This window comes from Ovis aries, chromosome 22 (assembly GCF_016772045.2).
Source record: "Ovis aries strain OAR_USU_Benz2616 breed Rambouillet chromosome 22, ARS-UI_Ramb_v3.0, whole genome shotgun sequence".
Classification (NCBI taxonomy): domain Eukaryota; kingdom Metazoa; phylum Chordata; class Mammalia; order Artiodactyla; family Bovidae; genus Ovis; species Ovis aries.
In genome coordinates, this window is record NC_056075.1 from 49,641,578 (window position 1) to 49,661,358 (window position 19,781).

The window sequence follows — 19,781 nt, forward strand, 5'->3', positions numbered from 1 at the left end:
ACAAGGTCATGCGGAAGGAAGCCTGACAAAACGCAAGGACGTGATCAGGCTTCAGGGGTTCCCCCTGGAATTTCCTGAGCATCCACCCCCCAAGACCAGAGTCTGCCTGCTTTACTGTGTTACGCTTTCCACCTACTCTTCTGTCATTAACAGGGGACTGTCCCCCCACCAGCTTTTTCTGGAAAAAATTAGAGCTTTTAGATAATAAATCTCCTGGGCATAATACGAGTGTTTTGATCCAAAAACCCCTCTGATGGCTTTCTAGCCTGCCTGCAGGACTCGTACAGCTGCACATGTGACTGTTTGAGGCCTTCTGACTGCAGGAGGCACAGGAAGCTTAAAACATCCTAGGAATGTCGGGGCTTCCGAGGAGTCAAAATCATTAGAATAGGACTGATTAAAGGTTTCATTTGTTGAGCCAATACTTGCTGCCAAATTTTCATATCTTTTGTTTGTAGAGATAGTTGGATAGAAAAACAGGTGGTAGCCCTGGTATTAGCAACATTAGATCTTTGAGTTAAGTACTTTCTTTGTTATAACCCGCTGCACCTTTGTTCTACAGGAATGTAACTTTATTTAGTACTTTGAGGGTGATGCAGAGTAAAGAAAAAACACTTCTAGGGAAAAGGAGTTTTCTGGACAATTATCCAGGAAGAGAGCCATAAAAATGTTAACAGGCCTCTTGGCCAGAAGATAATGTAAACCACCTGAGACCTTTTGTATACGGGAGGGTACGCAAAAAGAAAGCCTTGTTTGTCTCAGTGAGGGTCAGGACTGCTGCCCCTGCATAACTCTGCATATTCCACTATTTCTTTATGTACAACTTGGGGTATATAAGCTGATTTTGAAAAATAAAGTTTTTGGAGTCTTGCACCGACGCTGGGCTTCCCCATGTCATTCTTTTCTCCCCTTTTTTGGCTGAATTCCCATCTGAAGCGGGGAGGCTCACCATGTCTACGTACTTGCCCTGGCTGCTAAGACCCACGCGAAAAAGAGCCTAAGGCGGGGCACCCTTCGATATTCAAGTGGGCGCCAGTGGCCTAACGTAGATGGTGCAAACCTCTTGTCTCGAGGTTTTATTGGTTTTCCCTGTAAACCAAGTTATTCAGCCTCTTTTTCTCCACCTAAATTTCCTACTATACTATTTCTTCCTAATCTAATCTTATATCTCTAAATACATAAGTTTTCCTTGCCTATCCGTCTCCCCTTCAAATCACCCTGGATCCACCAGGGCAGGACCCCGGCAGTTGATTTCCTTTAGGATGGACTGGTTGGATCTCTTTGCAGTCCAAGGGACTTTCAAGAGTCTTCTCCAACACCACAGTTCAAAAGCATCAATTCTTCGGTGCTCAGCTTTCTTTACAGTCCACCTCTCACATCCATACATGACTACTGGAAAAGCCATAGCTTTGACTAGACGGACCTTTCTTGGCAAAGTAATATCTCTGCTTTTTAATAAGCTGTTCAGGTTGGTCATAACTTTTCTTACAAGGAACAAGCATCTTTTAATTTCATGGCTGCAGTCACCATCTGCAGTGATTTTGGAGCCCCCCCCCAAAATAAAGTCTGACACTGTTTCCACTGTTTCTCCATCTATTTGCCATGAAGTGATGGGACTGAATGCCATGGTCTTAGTTTTCTGAAGGTTGAGCTTTAAGCCAACTTTTTCACTCTCCTCCTTCAATTTCATCAAGAGGCTCTTTGGTTCTTCACTTTCTGCCATGAGGGTGGTGTCATCTGCTTATCTGAGGTGATTGATATTTCTCCCGGCAATCTGCATTCCAGCTTGTGCTTCATCTATTCCAGCGTTTCTCATGATGTACTCTGCATATAAGTTAAATAAGCAGGGTGACAATATACAGCCTTAATGTACTCCTTTTCCTATTTGGAACCAGTCTGTTTTTCCATGTCCAGTTCTAACTGTTGCTTCCTGAACTGCACACAGATTTCTCAGGAGGCATGTCAGGTGGTCTGGTATTTCCATCTCTTGAAGAATTTTCCACAGTTTTTTGTGATCCATACAGTCAAAGGCTTTGGCACAGTCAATAAAGCAGAAATAGATGTTTTTCTGGAACTCTTTTGCTTTTCCATGATCCAGCGGATGTTGGCAATTTGATCTCTGGTTCCTCTGCCTTTTCTAAAACCAGCTTGAACATCAGGAAGTTCATGGTTCACATATTGCTGAAGCCTGGCTTGGAGAATTTTGAGCATTACTTTACTAGCATGTGAGATGAGTGCAATTGTGCAGTAGTTTGAGCATTCTTTGGCATTGCCTTTCTTTGGGATTGGAATGAAAACTGACCTTTTCCAGTCCTGTGGCCACTACTGAGTTTTCCAAATTTGCTGGCATATTGAGTGCAGCACTTTCTCAGCATCATCTTTCAGGATTTGAAACAGCTCAACTGGAATTCCATCACCTCCACTAGCTTTGTTCATAGTGATGTTTCCTAAGGCCCACTTGACTTCACATTCCAGGATGTCTGGCTCTAGGTGAGTGATCACACCGTCATGGTTATCTGGGTCGTGAAGATCTATTTTGTACAGTTCTCCTGTGTGCTCTTGCCACCTCTTCTTAATGTCTTCTGCTTCTGTTGTTCTGCCCTAGAGCTCCCAGAAAGAAGCAGCTCAGACCCACCAGGGTCCATTCCTTCTGCCCTAGAGCTCCCAGAAAGAAGCAGCTCAGACCCACCAGCGTCCATTCCATTCCTGTCCTTTATTGTGCCCATCTTTGCATCACAGGGTACCTGGGAAATTTTGTCTGTGAGGGATTCTCTGCAGGGATGACCTGTCTACACTTACCTGCTTTACGCTGGGTCCTGTTACAAGGACTGATCAGAGTGGGTGCCAGTCTGATAATGGCATTAACAAAACAAGAAGCCTGGTTCATTCTTTGTGCAGAGGAGGCATGGGCAGGGCTGCCAGCTGGTGTCAAGGGGTGGATGGAACACAGGGCAGGTGATGGCTGGGGTTCCTCCCAAAGAGGGGCCAGGTGACCTGTGTGAGGAGAGCCCCTCTCACCCGCTAGAGTCCTTGTGGATGAACGGTGATGCTCATCCTTGACTCGGGAATAACCAGCATCTGCGTTGTCAGCGGTCCCAGGTCTGGCCAAGCACCGGCCACCTGGCCCCCTGTGGCATGGAGAGCGATGCATTGTTCCTGGGCAAACAGTGCTAGGGGAAGCGACCCTTTCACAGGTTACAGCTGTCTTTACTCACAGGCATGGTTTCATGCCCTTCTTGGTGAAATGAAAGTCATCATCGGTGTACATCTGCCTTGAATATAAACGGCTGAAATGTTTATAGAGCAATTGAAGCCAAGTGACATCCTGCCAAGTCTACCATGGGTCAGGACAAAGCAGGGTGGAAGTGCCTGACTCCTCACACCCAGCCTTTCTGTGTCAAGCAGGAAGCAAAATGCTTTCCAGAGCCCCTTTTAATCTAATGCTCATAAGATGTCTGGCCAGGCTGGCCCTCCTTGGATCTGAAGCCAGAGCCTCCAAGGTACAAATCCCTGGTCCCCCACTCGATAGGAGTGTGACCTTGAGCTGGCCAATTGATCTGCTTTCTTTAAATCCCTCTACTGTCAAAATAGGTATAAAGACAGAGGATTGCAGACCAATGGCCTCCAAAGAGGTCCACACCCAAACCCTGGAAAAGAAAGTGAAAGTGAAAGTCGCTCAGTCATGTTCAACTCTTTGTGACCCCGTGGACTATACGGTCCATGGAATCCTCCAGGCCAGAATACTGGAGTGGGTAGCCTTTCTCTTCTCCAGGGGATCTTCCCAACCCAGGGATCAAACCCAGGTCTCCCACATAGCAGGTGGATTCTTTTTTTTTTTTTTTTTTATGTTCCCAGGCTTTTTTTTTTTTTTTAGTTTTTTAGTTTTTTATTTTTTAAATTTTAAAAACTTTAATTCTTACATGCATTCCCAAACATGAACCCCCCTCCCACCTCCCTCCCCATAACATCCTTCTGGGTCATCCCCATGCACCAGCCCCAAGCATGCTGCATCCTGCGTCAGACATAGACTGGCAATTCAATTCACATGATAGTATACATGTTAGAATGTCATTCTCCCAAATCATCCCACCCTCTCCCTCTCCCTCTGAGTCCAAAAGTCCGTTATACACATCTGTGTCTCTTTCCCTGTCTTGCATACAGGGTCGTCATTGCCATCTTCCTAAATTCCATATATATGTGTTAGTATACTGTATTGGTGTTTTTCTTTCTGGCTTACTTCACTCTGTATAATCGGCTCCAGATTCATCCATCTCATCAGAACTGATTCAAATGAATTCTTTTTAACAGCTGAGTAATACTCCATTGTGTATATGTACCACAGCTTTCTTATCCATTCATCTGCTGATGGACATCTAGGTTGTTTCCATGTCCTGGCTATTATAAACAGTATATATAGAAAACTATAAAACACTGATGAAAGAAATCAAAGAGGACACTAATAGATGGAGAAATATACCATGTTCATGGATTGGAAGAATCAATATAGTGAAAATGAGTATACTACCCAAAGCAATTTACAAATTCAATGCAATCCCTATCAAGCTACCAGCCACATTTTTCACAGAACTAGAACAAATAATTTCAAGATTTGTATGGAAATACAAAAAACCTCGAATAGCCAAAGCAATCTTGAGAAAGAAGAATGGAACTGGAGGAATCAACTTGCCTGACTTCAGGCTCTACTACAAAGCCACAGTCATCAAGACAGTATGGTACTGGCACAAAGACAGACATACAGATCAATGGAACAAAATAGAAAGCCCAGAGATAAATCCACACACATATGGACACCTTATCTTTGACAAAGGAGGCAAGAATATACAATGGAGTAAAGACAATCTCTTTAACAAGTGGTGCTGGGAAAACTGGTCAACCACTTGTAAAAGAATGAAACTAGATCACTTTCTAACACCGCACACAAAAATAAACTCAAAATGGATTAAAGATCTAAATGTAAGATCAGAAACTATAAAACTCCTAGAGGAGAACATAGGCAAAACACTCTCAGACATAAATCACAGCAGGATCCTCTATGATCCACCTCCCAGAATGCTGGAAATAAAAGCAAAAATAAACAAATGGGATCTAATTAAAGTTAAAAGCTTCTGCACAACAAAGGAAAATATAAGCAAGGTGAAAAGACAGCCTTCTGAATGGGAGAAAATAATAGCAAATGAAGCAACTGACAAACAACTAATCTCAAAAATATACAAGCAACTTCTGCAGCTCAACTCCAGAAAAATAAACGACCCTATCAAAAAATGGGCCAAAGAACTAAATAGACATTTCTCCAAAGAAGACATACGGATGGCTAACAAACACATGAAAAGATGCTCAACATCACTCATTATTAGAGAAATGCAAATCAAAACCACAATGAGGTACCACTTCACACCAGTCAGAATGGCTGCGATCCAAAAATCTGCAAGCAATAAATGCTGGAGAGGGTGTGGAGAAAGGGAACCCTCCTACACTGTTGGTGGGAATGCAAACTAGTACAGCCACTATGGAGAACAGTGTGGAGATTCCTTAAAAAATTGCAAATAGCAGGTGGATTCTTTACCAGCTGAGTCACAAGGGAAGCTCAAGAACACTGGAGTAGGTAGCCTATCCCATCTCCAGCGGATCTTCCCGACCCAGGAATCGAACCCAGGTCTCCCGCATTGCAGGCGGCTTCTTTACCAGCTGAGCCACTGTGAATGTCTTAGGTTGCATGGCAGTGGTGAAGGCTCCTAACCAGCCCTGGGGCCCCAGAAACCAGATGCCTCTTGGACCGGAAGACACAGGAAGTGAGTTCCGCCCTCGAGCTCCCAGAAAGAAGCGGCTCAGACCCACCAGGGAGACTTCAGTTGGGCTTCTGACCTCCGGGACTGGAAAGCAGCAAGTTGGTGTTGGTTTAAGCTAGTAAACTTGCAATCATCTGTTACAGCTGCAACAAGGGGCCGATACGGACGGCACCCAGCTCCTGGGGCGGTGGCAGGCATGGAGGAACCACGAGGTCCCTTTCCCCCCAGGGCACCTCCCCCTCCTGCCTAGGCAGGCCCCCAGGCCCAGCCCACGGCAGCACCCTGTCCTCCTTAGCCTCTGGGAGGTACCCGCGGGAGACAGAAGGCAGGGGAGAGAGGCTGGGAGATCGTCCTCCGCCTTGTCTGCCTCCCCACCCTAGAGGACAGACTCACAGGCATTTCATCTGATCACCCCCGGTACATCCTACCAGACTGCACCAAACCCCCGGCAGAAGGAACCAGATCCCCATCCTGAGTGGGGCAGGTGATGAGGCAGCAGGGGCCAGAAGGCAGGAAAATTACTGTGGACCAAAAGAGATCACCTGCCATTTCAGTACACAAAGAACGTTGCCTGCTAGCAAGCCATCAGTTGCAGCCCTGACGCTGAGCCTTGGGGGGACTTCAGGACAGAGAAAAGCAGGGCACTGCGCCTAGACAGAGAAGGTGAGCGCCTCAGGAGTGATGTCGCTGAGTCCGACTCTTGCACCTTCCCGCACACAGACAAGCACTCCAATCATTTACTTGAGACGTCTGGTTTTGTGATTAGCTGTAGTCTTTTGGGTTCAATTAAATTTTTTTTTTTTCTCAGCAAAAACCCCTGTATATCCTGGCTCCTCCCTTATCTCTGGAGAAGGAAATGGCAGCCCAGTCCAGTATTCTTGCCTGAAGAATCCCATGGACAGAGGAGCCTGGCTGGCTACAGTCCCTGGGGTTGCAAGAGTGGACACGACTTAGCGACTAAACCACCACCACCTCCTCCCTCACCTCGGTCCCCCACAAACTGGCACCTGCCGTCCACCTCTACAAGGCTTGCATCAGGCGCTGCTGCAGCTGCCGACCTTCAGCACCCCCTGGAAGGAGCTCAGGGTGGAGAGCAGGAGCAAGGCCCTCTGTGTTCTGGAGAAACTGGCTGGACAGGTGTCCGGGTAGCTAGATATTTTCAGGAGCTGATTTTATGAGCCCAGTTCTTGTACCTCCTCATAGCTATATAAGCACTAAAATCCGTCATGGTGATGACTGCCCCTCGTGACTAGCGGTAACCCTCATGAGACTAGTAGCAATCTTCTGCAAAAATCTGTGCCTGATTGTATGGACTCCCCCTTCACCAAAATCACATATATACTGACCCGCCCCCTGACTCTTGGGAGCTGTCTCTCAGCGCTAGCTATCCAAGATGCTGTCTCCCGGGCTGCAGTCTTCATTTCACCCCAAATAAAACTTGACTCACAACTCTCACATTGTGCTTTTTTTTAAAATCTTTTTTAAGTCAACACCTTTTGGAGCAGCTCCTCAGAGTGACCTGAGAGCCTCTCTCCCTGGTGACAGTCCTCAGTGAGGTCCCCGAATAAAAGGCATCTCATGAGTTCTCATTTCACTTCAGCCTCCACTACCCACTGCCCTGAAGAGAGGTCTTTGGTGCTGCAGGTAAACACAGGTGGCAGAACTGAGCCTCTAAGAGATTTGAGAAATGCTGAAGCTGGTGGGAAAACCAATGTGAGTGGGACATCCTCACCGAGGAAGAGCGTGCGGCAGCCCCGAACATCAGGACATGGAGTGGACGTGGGGTGAAGGTTGTTGCTTCTCACTTCACAGTTCAACAGGCATTACTCCCAACTAACAGCCTGTCTGCTAGAGCTGTAAAGCCTGGATGCACTGTGGGATGATTAGGAAATAATTCAGGCCTTCAGCTAAACCTCTCAGCAAGGACAACAGAATGGAGAAAAGGTGGCCTTTTCTTATCTGTTGACGGGCTTAGCCCTTCTGGCAGTTCTGCACCCTTCTCCCATAGTTGCCTGACAAAATCAACTCCTCCTTCCACGCTGCTATTCCTAGTATGCACACAAAACACACCCCCCCCACACACACCCCTCCAAACCTACTGCAGTTCAATGTGGCAGAAAGTGGAAGTGTGAAAGTGAAAGTCGCTCAGTCATGTCTGACTCTTTGCGATCCTATGGACTATACAGTCCATGGAATTCTCCAGGCCAGAATGCTGGAGTAGGTGGCCGTTCCATTCTCCAGGGGATCTTCCCAACCCAGGGATGGAACCCAGGTCTCCGACACTGCAGGTGGATTCTTTACCAGCTGAGCCACCAGGGAAGTATTTTTTCAAATTCTACTTGCCTCTCGAAAAATAATGAATATCAGTTGGAATGCTTAATGGCTCCATTTCAGACAAGAAACAGGTTTTAATATTTAAATCTATAACGACTCATAGTCCAACACAATGTGAAAAAATTCTATACCAAGAACAATCTTCCCTAGAGGTGATTCTTAGAATAATTAGGGTCAGAACATTAGGTGAGTCATGACAGGTGATCAGCCAGGGAAAAATTCACCTTGCTCATGGCCTGAGGTCAGCAACTCTGCCTGCTCATTACTAATTAGTCTTCCAGAAATACTCCCTGTCCTGTTTTGCTACAAACAGAATAATTTCAGTGAGTAGATCTTAGGAAATTAGAGGTTATCCATTTAAATGTCAATTCCTGCTCTGCAACCGGAAGTTGAGAATTGAGGTCATTTGCATGTCTTTAAGATGCAAAGACTTTAAGACTGCTTAAGGCAGCTCTTCCTCTTTTAATTAAGAGTAAGTAAGGTTAAAGATCATTCTGTAGCTGCTTGTAAATTTATAATCACACGTCTATCTGGATAGAGTGGTTCAGGGGCCACCATTAGAATGGTGGCAGACAGAACGCCTTGACGTGTTGCGCCTGTAAGAATCAGGCATTTCCAGTTGTGTTTGTCAGACTTAAGGCTCCATTCTCCACCTTTTAAGTGCAAAATGAGATTCAGGCCAGCAGAGTGAAATGGAGCCCTGATCTATGACCCAGATAATTCAGGTCCTTGTTGTAATTAATTATACAAGGAGGCCGTTGGACAGACATCTGAGCCAGTAAAAGCCTCAGGGTTACCGGTCAGTGGGGACGCTGAGGAGGGCCAGCTGGGCAGGAGGTAGGCCTCCTTGGTGCCCGGCAGCTGATTCCCCTGCTCTGCCTCTGTGCCTGCACCCGGCCAGCCTTCCCAGGCTCCAACCACTTCCAGTTTGGGGCTTCGGGATCGAAATCGATTTTTGCTCAAATAAACCTTTCACTTTGCTAACATGCTTGTTAATCTTCTAACGCTGTTCTCCACCTCAGAAGCCTGGAAAGGGCAGAGGACTCGGGGTGGGGGAGGACCCTGCTCACCTCTCTCTGCTCTCATAGCCCTGCCTCAACTTGGTCCAGAGCAGAAAACAGGTGACCAACTGTGTCCAGACTGCTAATGAGTTCCATCCGTTCTCATCCCTGCCAGGCCTTGGGGAAAAAAAGAAACAGCACCCAATTATCTCTGAGAATGCGAGCTGCAGGAAGGAGCGAGGAGACTGCCTATACTGTCTGCAAATAAGTATCCTCGTGACAACCTGCACCTGAATGTCCTCCAGGGCTTGGCAGGTCTCGGGACGCCGGCCCCACAGGTGGTGAGGTCTCTCCTGTCCCGGAGTGAGGACGTTGGGCGCCGGATGTCTGTGCGTGAGGGGTTTTGGTTCAAGCCTTCATTCAGCACGCAAAGCATCTTTTCAGATAACGGATGCCTCAGTCAAAGGAGGGAGCGAAATCACAGCCCAGTTCTCGCTGTCCCTGAGAACAGCTTGTGTTACAGACTGAGGTCTCCACCTAGAACATTCCCTTCTCAGAATCAGCTGGCTCGAGCTGATGCTCTGGAGGGGTGCACTCATCATCTTAAGAGAGGGGAATGTCCTGAGAAACGGAACACTCCCTGACACACCAGTAAAAAAGGACGCCACAGTCACCAGGGACCACAGCCCTCCAGTGTGAGCCAGTGAGCCCTGAGGACACCCAGGAGGGAGAACACCCAGGACCTAGCAGCCGTCAGACTATAGCCGCTGCCCGGGGTAAGCCCCAGGGGAACTCAAGTTGTGAAAACTCAGGGCTCTGGCCCCAGACAAGCTGAGGTGCATAGGAAAGGAACAATTTCATCGAGCCCACACTCTGGCACTTTCCCAAACATGGAAAGGCACTAAATTCCTTACTTTGGGATAGCTGGTTTTCTTTAGCTAACAATAATCTTTGGGTGTTCAGACTACCTGACCTTTTTGCTGTAAAACGTCTATGTAACCTGGCTCCTCCCCTGGCGTGCTCAGAACAGTTCTCTCAAGGTCACTTGAGATGCTGTCTCCTGGGCTTGAAGTCCTAAAAATTTCTGCCGAATAAGACTTAACTCTCAACTTGTAGGTGGGGTGTACTTTTTCAGTTGACAGTGTTATCGTTATCAATCGCTCCATCTTAGCAGACTGCTGCCAGCTTTGCAAGAGCAATCTGTCCATGTCCCTTAGCACTGATCAAAATGTTGAGGAAGCTTTTAAGACACTGTCTCCTAAAGTTCCATTCAAATGTTTCTGGATCCAGCTAAAAGTGAAGGCTGATCTCTGTTATCTGTGTTAGCGTCACTTGAGATGGACTCAAAAATACTCAAAAAACCACTCCAAAGCTAAAGCAAACATTCACTCCAGGGGTCAAGATTCCATTTCCTGGCCTTTCAGCCCAGCTCTGCGGGTCAGTCAGGGAAAACCCTGATCTCAAGATCTCAGTGAAGCCAAGACTATTTCAACCCACGTGCTCAGGGAGTGCACCTTTCCCAACACAGCTGATAAAAAATGAATAAGACCTAATCGGCGGATCCTTTCTGAACACATGAAAGTGTTCTGCTCTGGCTCTCGGGGAAAAAGGGATTTACTGGGGCAGCTTCCGAACAGCAATCTCTCTGCCATGCGCTGGATTCCGTTGCAGCTGGGAAGGATCATTTCCCTTCTCCACATGCAATTTAGGTGAATTCAAGCACCCTTCAAACAAAGAGTGGATGGGCTTCCTACAAAGCTCTGGAATGGGTGCGTGATGGAGAAGGTTCAGTTCAGTTCAGTTGAGTTCAGTCGCTCAGTCGTGTCCGACTCTTTGCGACCCCATGAATCACGGCACACTAGGCCTCCCTGTCCATCACCAACTCCCAAAATTCACTCAGACTCGCATCCATCGAGTCAGTGATGCCATCCAGCCATCTCATCCTCTGTCGTCCCCTTCTCCTCCTGCCCCCAATCCCTCCCAGAATCAGAGTCTTTTCCAATGAGTCAACTCTTCGCATGAGGTGGCCAAAGTAGTGGAGTTTCAGCCTCAGCGTCATTCCTTCCAAAGAAATCCCAGGGCTGATATGACATGTAGTCTCAAGGGGCAGTCATACAACATCTGGAGCAAAAACCAAATGATGGGGGAAAAAAGCAAACTGTTGCAGTAAAAAGGAAAAAAGGGGCATGATTTTTTTCCTTTAACTTCCCTTGTGACTCAGACTAAAGAATCGGCTGCAATGTGGGAGACCTGGGCTCGATCCTGGGTTGGGAAGGTCCCCTGGAGAAGAGAATGGGTACCTACTCCAGTATTCTGGCCTGGAGGATTGCATGGACAGAGGAGCCTGACAGGCTACATACAGTCCATGGGGTTGCAAATAGTTAGACAGGACTTAAAGACTTTCACTTTTCCTGAGAATAAAGAAGATAAAGAGAACAGTGAGTAGGCCTGAACATAACTAGTTTTTTGTTTGTTTGTTTGTTTTTCACTTTAACTGCTTCTAACTCTGCATGTCTATGACTAAGTTTGCTTTTCGGCCCCTTAACTCTGCAGGAGCTACACTTCACTCCTATTTCCTTTGACTCCATGCTAAACACGTTCTGTCTCTGGCGTTTACCCTCAGGACACCCTTCCCCATGCAGTTACTTATCAGAAAGAAGGCTGCAGCGCCACGGAACTGACAGACGCCGTTGCTGGGTTGCTGGCACCAGCCTGTGACTGTCTCTGAGATAATACAAGAGGAAGTAAGCAAGACCCTAACAGCTCTGTTCGTCATCACTGACTCTGACTGTGAGCCCTCATCTTATAGAAGCCCCTAGACTCCTTAGGATGCACAGGGCTGATTCATTGGAAAAGACTGATCCTGGGAAAGATCGAGAGCAGGAGAAGCAGGTGACAGAGGATGAGATGGGTGGGTGGCATCATCAACTCAATGGACATGAGTTTGAGCAAACTCCGGGAGATAGTGAAAGATAGGGAAGCCTGGCTCGCTGCAGTCCATGGGCTCACAAAGAGCTGGACATGGCTGAGAGACTGAACAGGATTCCCTGTGGAGGGTGCATGCAGTTCTGGAGGCATGAGCCTGCTGTCTTCCCCTCTCAGCCAGGTGAGAATTAAAGCCACGTTTGTATCTCCTCCAAACTCTTTGTATCTTTCATTTGGCTTCGATTGGAAGAGAAGGCCAAGATTTTGGCCAGCAGCAGAACTAGCACATCGAGGCGATCACCGTGGATGAGTTCACATGGTGAGACTGCTTTGCATTTTCTAGAATGCTTAACCAACACCCATTAATTTGATAATAGAAAACAACTTTTTAAAAGTAAGAGAAAAGGTTAGATGCAGGCTAATATCTGAACTGGAAAGGAAGCTCCCAGTGGCTGAAGGATAACCTTCTCTGGGTTCGTAACTTTACGTGACGCAAAGAAAAGCCAGACCCAATCCCATGGAAGGATCAAAGATTCTGCAGAAAGCGCCATAAAAACTCAATGACTAAATTCTGAAACAGGGACCCCAAGACCTTCAAAATCAACTGCCAGCATAACCGGGAGAATTGTGCTCTCCTCCCACACTCAGGGATGTATAGTCTAGACTCTCCTATAGGTGGGTGCCCAGGGCCCACCCGTCTTAGTTACTTGCTGTCGCCTCCAGCTTGCGCTTGTGAGGAGGGTCTTCGATGATCCTGTTGAGGTCCCCGCGGTTCCTCAAGTCCATCGGCTTCTCCCAGACAGACAACTGCATCGTCGGGTTGAAGAAGAAAACTCGGTCATCGCCCGTCCAGACCACACACCTGTGCAAATCAAGAACCCGCTCTTAGTCTCCCTCAAAGGCATGCATCAAAAGACCATAGTGTGTGTTCTAAGTCGATCCATCGTGTCTGAGTCTCCGAGGTCCTATGGCCTGTAGCCTGCCAGGCTCCTCTGTCCGTGGGATTCTCCCGGCAGGAATGCTGGAGTGGGTTGCTATGCCCTCCTCCAGGGGAGCTTCCTGACCCAGGGATCAAACCCAAGCCTCTTACGTTTCCTGCATTCGCAGACAGGTTAGTGCAGGCATGCGTCCAACCCCAAGATGCCCTTTGGGGCTGAAATCCACACCTGCACGAAAGTAATATTTTACAAGTATGAATAATAATAATGATGTCTGGCTTTTCAGGGTGATTCTTAGATGTTCCTCATACATCCTCTCATTTGATTCACAGGCAGACAGCGACCTGACCTTCCTTTTACTCGTAAGGACAGCAAAATTCAGAGAAGTGAGAGGCTTAACTGGGTCCCAGGAGGTCTGAGCTCTTCCCGAAGGCCAGCTCTCCTTTCAGTTGGATTCCCACTCTGGCCCTGGGTCCAAGGACCAGGTAACACAGACCTTGGTTCCTGGTAAACTTCCCTGATTGGACATTGACTGAGCAGCAGGGCTCATGGAGCCACACGGAGGCCACAGCTCATCCGTGTCCAGCCGAGAACCAGCAACCCGGCTGCTGGAATCAGCAACCTCAGCCCCGCTGAGGTGTCCCGCTTTGTTTTCAGAAAAGCAAAGAATTAGCTTTGCATTCTCACATGGAGGAAACTAAAGTCTCCAAAAGGAATGATACGCAATTTTAAGGCTTCATCTCTGTGAAAGGTTCAGAGAGAAGGAAAGATTGCAAAGGAGAAACAGTGAAGAAAAGGAAAACAAAGGGAGGGCGAGCTCCCTTCCCGCGGAGTGAGTCTGCAATGCGGGAACGCACGCAGGAATCCAGACCTGGCCTCCGCGCGACTCAGCAGCACAGCCGGTCGAGGTCACCCGAGCAGCCTCAGGTTGTATCCTGTGCGTCTCGTGGTGGTGCAGAGAAATGAGCTCTGTCCCGCCTCTGGTCTGGCCCTTCCAGAAGATTCTTCTTGGGTTAGGCCTCTCCCCTCCAGGGACCTCAGCGTCCTACAGTGACCTGAGGGCCCGGGAAGCTCCAGCACTCTCCCCAGGCTCCTCAGAAGCTGCAGGAATGGGCAGGACTAGTCCTCGTCGACTGAAACCCTCTGGTCATTGATTTCTTGAGGGACTGGGGAACTTCTGGGCACAGCCTGGCCTCCCAGCCACCAGCTCCTGCCTTACCATCAGACACACCTGGTTGCCTGCTCCCTCTCTGGATCCAGGCAGCACACCTCAATCTGCTTCCCACAGAGAAAATCACTCGCACCCTTGAGCCTCTGTGCTCAGACCAGCCGACCACTTCCCATGAGCCAGACAGAAGGCTCAGCTCAGGGGCTGAGCCTCATGATCTGAAACTCTGTGCAGACCAGATCCCTACATGGAAATGACCTTTAGATGGTCTGTCTGATTTACTCCACAGCCAGGCCAGGTTCATGGGAGTGGGAGCCAAATAACGACCCCAAAGAGGTCTACATCCTACTCCCAAGAACCTATGAATGTTACCTTATAGGGCAAAAGGGACCCTTCAGGTGTGATTAAGTTCCTGTCTTGAGATGGAGGGAGTAGGCTGGGCTGTCCAGGCAGGCTCAGTGTCATCAGAAGGGTCCTCGTAAGGGAAGAGGGAGGCTGGGGAGTCAGAATCAGAGGAGAGGATGGGAGGATGGAAGCAGAAGACAGACAGACACACACACACACGGGGTGGGTGGGTGGAGGCAGAGGTGAGGGGATGCGCCACTCAGGCCTTGATGTGGGAGGAAGGGGCTGTGGATGCTGATGTCTCTAGAAGCTGGAAAGTCTAGAGCAGAGCCTCCCCTGAGCCTTGGGAGGGAATCAGCCCCCTCCTCCCCACCTGGATTCAGTCCCGTGGGGGTGGGTTCTGACCTCCAGAGCTGTGAGATGTGAGTTTCCACAGGTTGACGACCAGCAGACCTCACCCTGGACCCCTCCCCATCCTGGGTGCCAGCACCAGGGTCTGCATCTGGCCAGCAGTAATCTAGACCCCCAGCCTGTTTGGGCCCCTGCTGCCCTGGTTTTCCGGGTAGACAGCCATGACCTGCCTTCTCGGTGGATGCACCCTCCAGCTCTAGGCATGCCCTTGACCTTCAGGTGACCTTGAGAGCTGCCCTCACCCTCAGTGATCTCCATTCCATCATCTGTGTAGGTGGGGCCTGCGATGGACATTTGTGTTATTCTAACATGCCCATCACTGTGGGAAAATTGAGGCAAACATGAGGGTCAGCCTTTATAGAGACAGGATGAGAGGCCAACAAGGGCTAGACCTGAGGGGCGGGACTGGCAAGCCGGACACGGACCTGCCCGATGGATGGGTCTGCCTGCTGCACCCAGGGGGCCCGGACAGGGCACAGGTGACCTCTCGCCTGGAGGAAGCTGCCTGCCTGCTGGTGCAGAAGTCGTCTGGCTTAAGAAGATTTTACTGTGTATAAAGCTGCAGGTAATTATGCTGTTCTATACATTATGTGCAATTCTGCCACTGCGTGAGTTCTCACACAGAATTCTGGGCCAGCAGGGACCATAAACCCTGCCAGGAGCACAGCCTCTTCCCTCTCAGATGCTCTGGAGGGTGATGGAGTGCCTCCTGCTGGGTCTGGGGGCTGCACTCCTGGCAACACTCAGCACGTGTTCTTAGCACCACGAGTAGCCCACCTGAGTTATCTGAGCACCACAGGGTGGGGTGGCGGGAGGTCTGCCTGGTGTGATGCAGGCTGCTTGCAGCTTCAGCTAGACCAGAATGCAGGCGATGTGAAGTAAGAAGCCAGCAGACGCGCAGCAGGGCAGAGGGTGAAGCCCAGTCCTGGGCACCCTCTCACACAGAGGGCATCCATCAGGCTTGTCTGGTGCACACAGGCGGCTGGTCACTGCCCACACACAGCCTCCTAAAGCCTTCTTTGGCTAGGCTGCAGCTGGAAAAAATATCTCCAAGACCAAAGCTCCTGGTAGCGAGTAAGTTGGTTTGTGACAGTCGGGATGATATCTTTTCACTGTTTGACGGCACTTGGCCTGAGTGGGAAAGTCTAGATGTATCTTTGACTCGCTGCATCCCTGTCTATCTATTCAAAAATCTAGGAGCTGCTGCATGGCCCCTGGGGCCCCTGACGGCACCTGCAGTACAACGAACCTCAAGAGCAGACACACCTGACGGGTTCAGCTGTTCCGGCCGAGAGTCATCCTGCGCCCAGCACCCCTCCACCCACACATGCACACACACACTCGCACATGTGCGCACACACACACGCATCGACACAAACACACGCACACACTTGTGTGTACACATGCATTCATTCACACACGTATACACACCTGTGTGCGCACACACACACACGTGCATGGAGGCACGTGCACACGTGTGCACACGCACGCACGCACACGCATGCATGACATGGCATGTACACGTGTGTGCACACACGAGTACACACTTGTGCATAAACGCAGCACACACGTGTGCACACACATGCATTCACACACGTGCACACACACACACACCAGTGATGGGGCATCTCAGTGCCACCCCCAGGGGCCTCAGCGTCATGGCTGACTGCTCTGTTCCCTCCTCCAGAGTCACTGGGGGGGCACTCGGGGGGGCACTCAGGAGCCCAGGGGCCTGGAGCCCTGCCTTCCAGGAGGGCTCTGCCTCTGCGTGTCTCCGCACCCCAAGCAGTGATCCCACTGCTGTGGACTCAGCGTCCTCGTTTATAAAAGCAGACTGGTGGACGCAGGCCTAGTCCCAGATGATTTCTTAAGCCCCTTCCAACTCCTGTCCCACCTTCTGTCCTTTCCTGTTAATTCTCCACTTTGGTCCAGGACCCCAGGCACGGTCACACTGATGCCCTTCAGTGTGGATCAACCTTACGGGCAGAGACACCATCCCCGGCTCCCGAGCTAGTCCGCCCTGGGCTCTGGGGACTGTGCTCAGAGGTCCACTGCTGCACCTGGAGACCTTGCCTGCCCCGGCATTGCTTCCCCTAGCAGGCCAGTGGGGTCTAGGGCATGGGGCAAACCCACGGTGACTGGTCTCCTGCTGAGACCACACCCTTTTAGCCAGCCTTTCCCCCAGCCACCACATCCCCACCCCCGCCCGCCTTCCTCTGCTGCTTCTCTTGAAGCCACTTCTCAGTATGTCCGGGCACTGGGAGCACTGTCCAAAGTGCTCCTTCTGGGGACCCTGACCCAAGACAGAGCCTAAAGGGGAGGAAGGACGGAGTAGAATCTACACTCCCAGGAGCATTTCTGACAGCGAGAGGCAGGCGGTGTCTGTGCAGGACGCATACCCTCATCTCCTCCCTGAAGACCTCACTTTGGGGTTCTCAAAGATGGGACCTGGTCCCACCGAACTCGGCACCATCACGGCTACAGCGACTGAAGGGCCCGGGGAGTGACGAGTTCACTGAGAAAGCGGGTCAGCGAGGATCTGCCCATGTGGGAAAGTCTGGGGCGCGTGCATCCACCCCCAGGGGATAGGATACTTCAGCCCAAATTACCGAGCGGCCAGCAGCCTCGATCACAGAGGCACAGAGGGGCTCGTGTTCCTGTGGGCACAGAGTGGGTGTGCAGAGGTAGCCACCCTGATGCGGGTGGGCCTCTGCTGCAGGTTTGCTGCCTCTGGGACGCGCTGATTCCATCAGCACCGAGAGCCGTGTGGACAGACGGTCACACCACGCCCTCCTCTCGGAGAGACCCAGTGTCTGGACCGACGTGCGGGGAGCAGCCCCAACCCCCACCGCCACCACCACCAGCCTCTCCAGTGGCGGGAGAGTGGAGCCAATTAGAGCCGTAATGGAGGATTATTACCCCGGAGACAGAGGCGTGGCAACAGTTAACACGCGCACGATCCTGTCCAGAATGCAAAGAGCCCACTTCCTGTGCCACAGGGACGCCCGCGGACCTGAGGCAAAGCACCGGCAGCAGGTAAGCAAACGTGATCCCCCAGGAGAAAGCCGCCCACTGGTCACGCCTGGTCTCCACCGGACCGAGCCAGCTGTGCGATGCAGAATTAATTTCATGCATCGTCTATGCACGTTTTAAGCAACACATATACGTTCCTCTGGCTTAATCACAATGTATAATTTCTGGACGGCTGCCATCTTCCCTCTCCTCTTTAACTGTCCCCAAATCCCAGAGGGTACAATTAGCGTGCCAGAATTAGTTAAGTCTGGTGCAAAACATCTAGACAGCCGCCCTAGAGCACAAAGGCCCGTTTCAGCAAATGGACATGGGGACTGCCGGCTTGGCACACAAAACGATCCCCCCACGGCCTTCACACAGCACAGCCCAGCGTCCAGGGCTCTGCAAGGGGGAAGATGTTTCCGCTTCTCCCTCCACGCGTACAGCCCAGCCCAGCCCAGCGGGGGAGGGCTCCGAGCCTCACCCCCTCTCCCACACTCGGGAAGACACACCCGGGTCCCTCTCTCCTCCAGGCACTTGTCCCTGAGTGCGCTGTCCCAGGAGCTGAGTCCTGTCTGCAGGGTGGACCCATGTGCCCTGGGCCACAGCCACAGGGCTGAAGTCTCTGACCCCAGAAGGCAGCACCTCTGTGTTCTTTGGGCTCTGCCCCCTTTCCCATTCCGCCCACCTTTGTCCCTGGGAAGGGGCTGACCTAGGAGGACTGAGCAGGCCCGGCCCCACAGGGCAGGTTAGGTGAGGCACTGTGGGGCCCACAGACGTGAAGATCCAGGGAAAAGAGGGTGGAAACGGCTCTCCCCTCTTCCTCCTGGGACCTGGTGGTTTATGCTCAGAAACGGGTATCTGGTTATGGCCTTATTCTGCACGGAGCTCCTGGGCTTCCGAGCGACCTCTGATGTGAGAGCAAGCCTCCCGTGGGCAGGAAGCGAAGCAAACACCTTCTGGGTAACTCCGTCTGGACCACAGGCCGGGGCGTCCAGGGGCACTTGCCTTCTTGGACAGTCACGGTGCCACCTACTCTGCTGTGACCTCCATCAGAGTCTAGCTTCGTCACGGCAAGGGCTTCTGACCGCAGGGAACCCTGAGCACTGGCTGCCTTGCCTGGCCTTATGAGGGCCAGAGTGGGGGACCCTGCAGGAGCAGGCCTGGAGCTGGGCCAGCGGGGGCCTCCGCAGAGAAGCTGCCCATCTGGGAGTGAATAGGCAGATCTGAGACGTGAGAGGGGCTCAGCACCCACCGTGACATGTGGACGCTTGTGCCGTGCACGCCTCCCAGTTCCTTGGCAGCCTTGCCTGCACCTCAGGTCACCCCAGCTTCCGACAGCACCCGGGGGCCTGCGGGGTCCTGGGGCTCACGTCTCGCACCCAGTCCCCTGCCCCTGTCTCCCTGCCTCACGGGCAGGGAGAGCCCCCCGCGGGTTCCTCCTTTGAGAGCTAACGGCAGCAGGCGGCCGCGCCTTCTCCGTCTGGGTGAGCTCTCACACGCGTGGGGGACCTCGGGCGTCCTGGCCTGTAGGGGACTGGCTGGAGGGGACGCGCATGGAGGAACCAACCGCCCCTGCCCCTGGAGGATCTCTGCTTCCCGAGAACCTGGGCGGCTCGGGCTGACGACCAGCCTGGCCCCTGGACAGGAGGCTCGTGGGTGCTTTGAGCTCACTCGGGGCAGCAGGTGTGGCCCCCAGGCCAGAGGAGCCCTTCCTGGAGGCAGACTGCCCAGGGTGTGCTGTCCCCGAGGTTCCGTGGGTGTGACACTAAGGTTAAGCACACGTCAGACCACGCCGCACATGGCCACTCCCAGCTGGGAAGAGGGGAGGCCACAGAAG

General features: G+C 51.1%; 1 protein-coding gene across 1 annotated transcript in view; it reads right to left on the reverse strand.

Moving 5' to 3' along the window:
- Window positions 1-19,781, reverse strand: part of TCERG1L (transcription elongation regulator 1 like) — a 193,913-nt gene that overhangs the window by 41,984 nt on the left and 132,148 nt on the right. Inside the window, exon 7 of the mRNA XM_060404836.1 lies at window positions 12,775-12,929. Within this exon, the coding sequence (XP_060260819.1) occupies window positions 12,775-12,929 (155 nt within the window). The remainder of the gene's footprint in view (window positions 1-12,774; window positions 12,930-19,781) is intronic.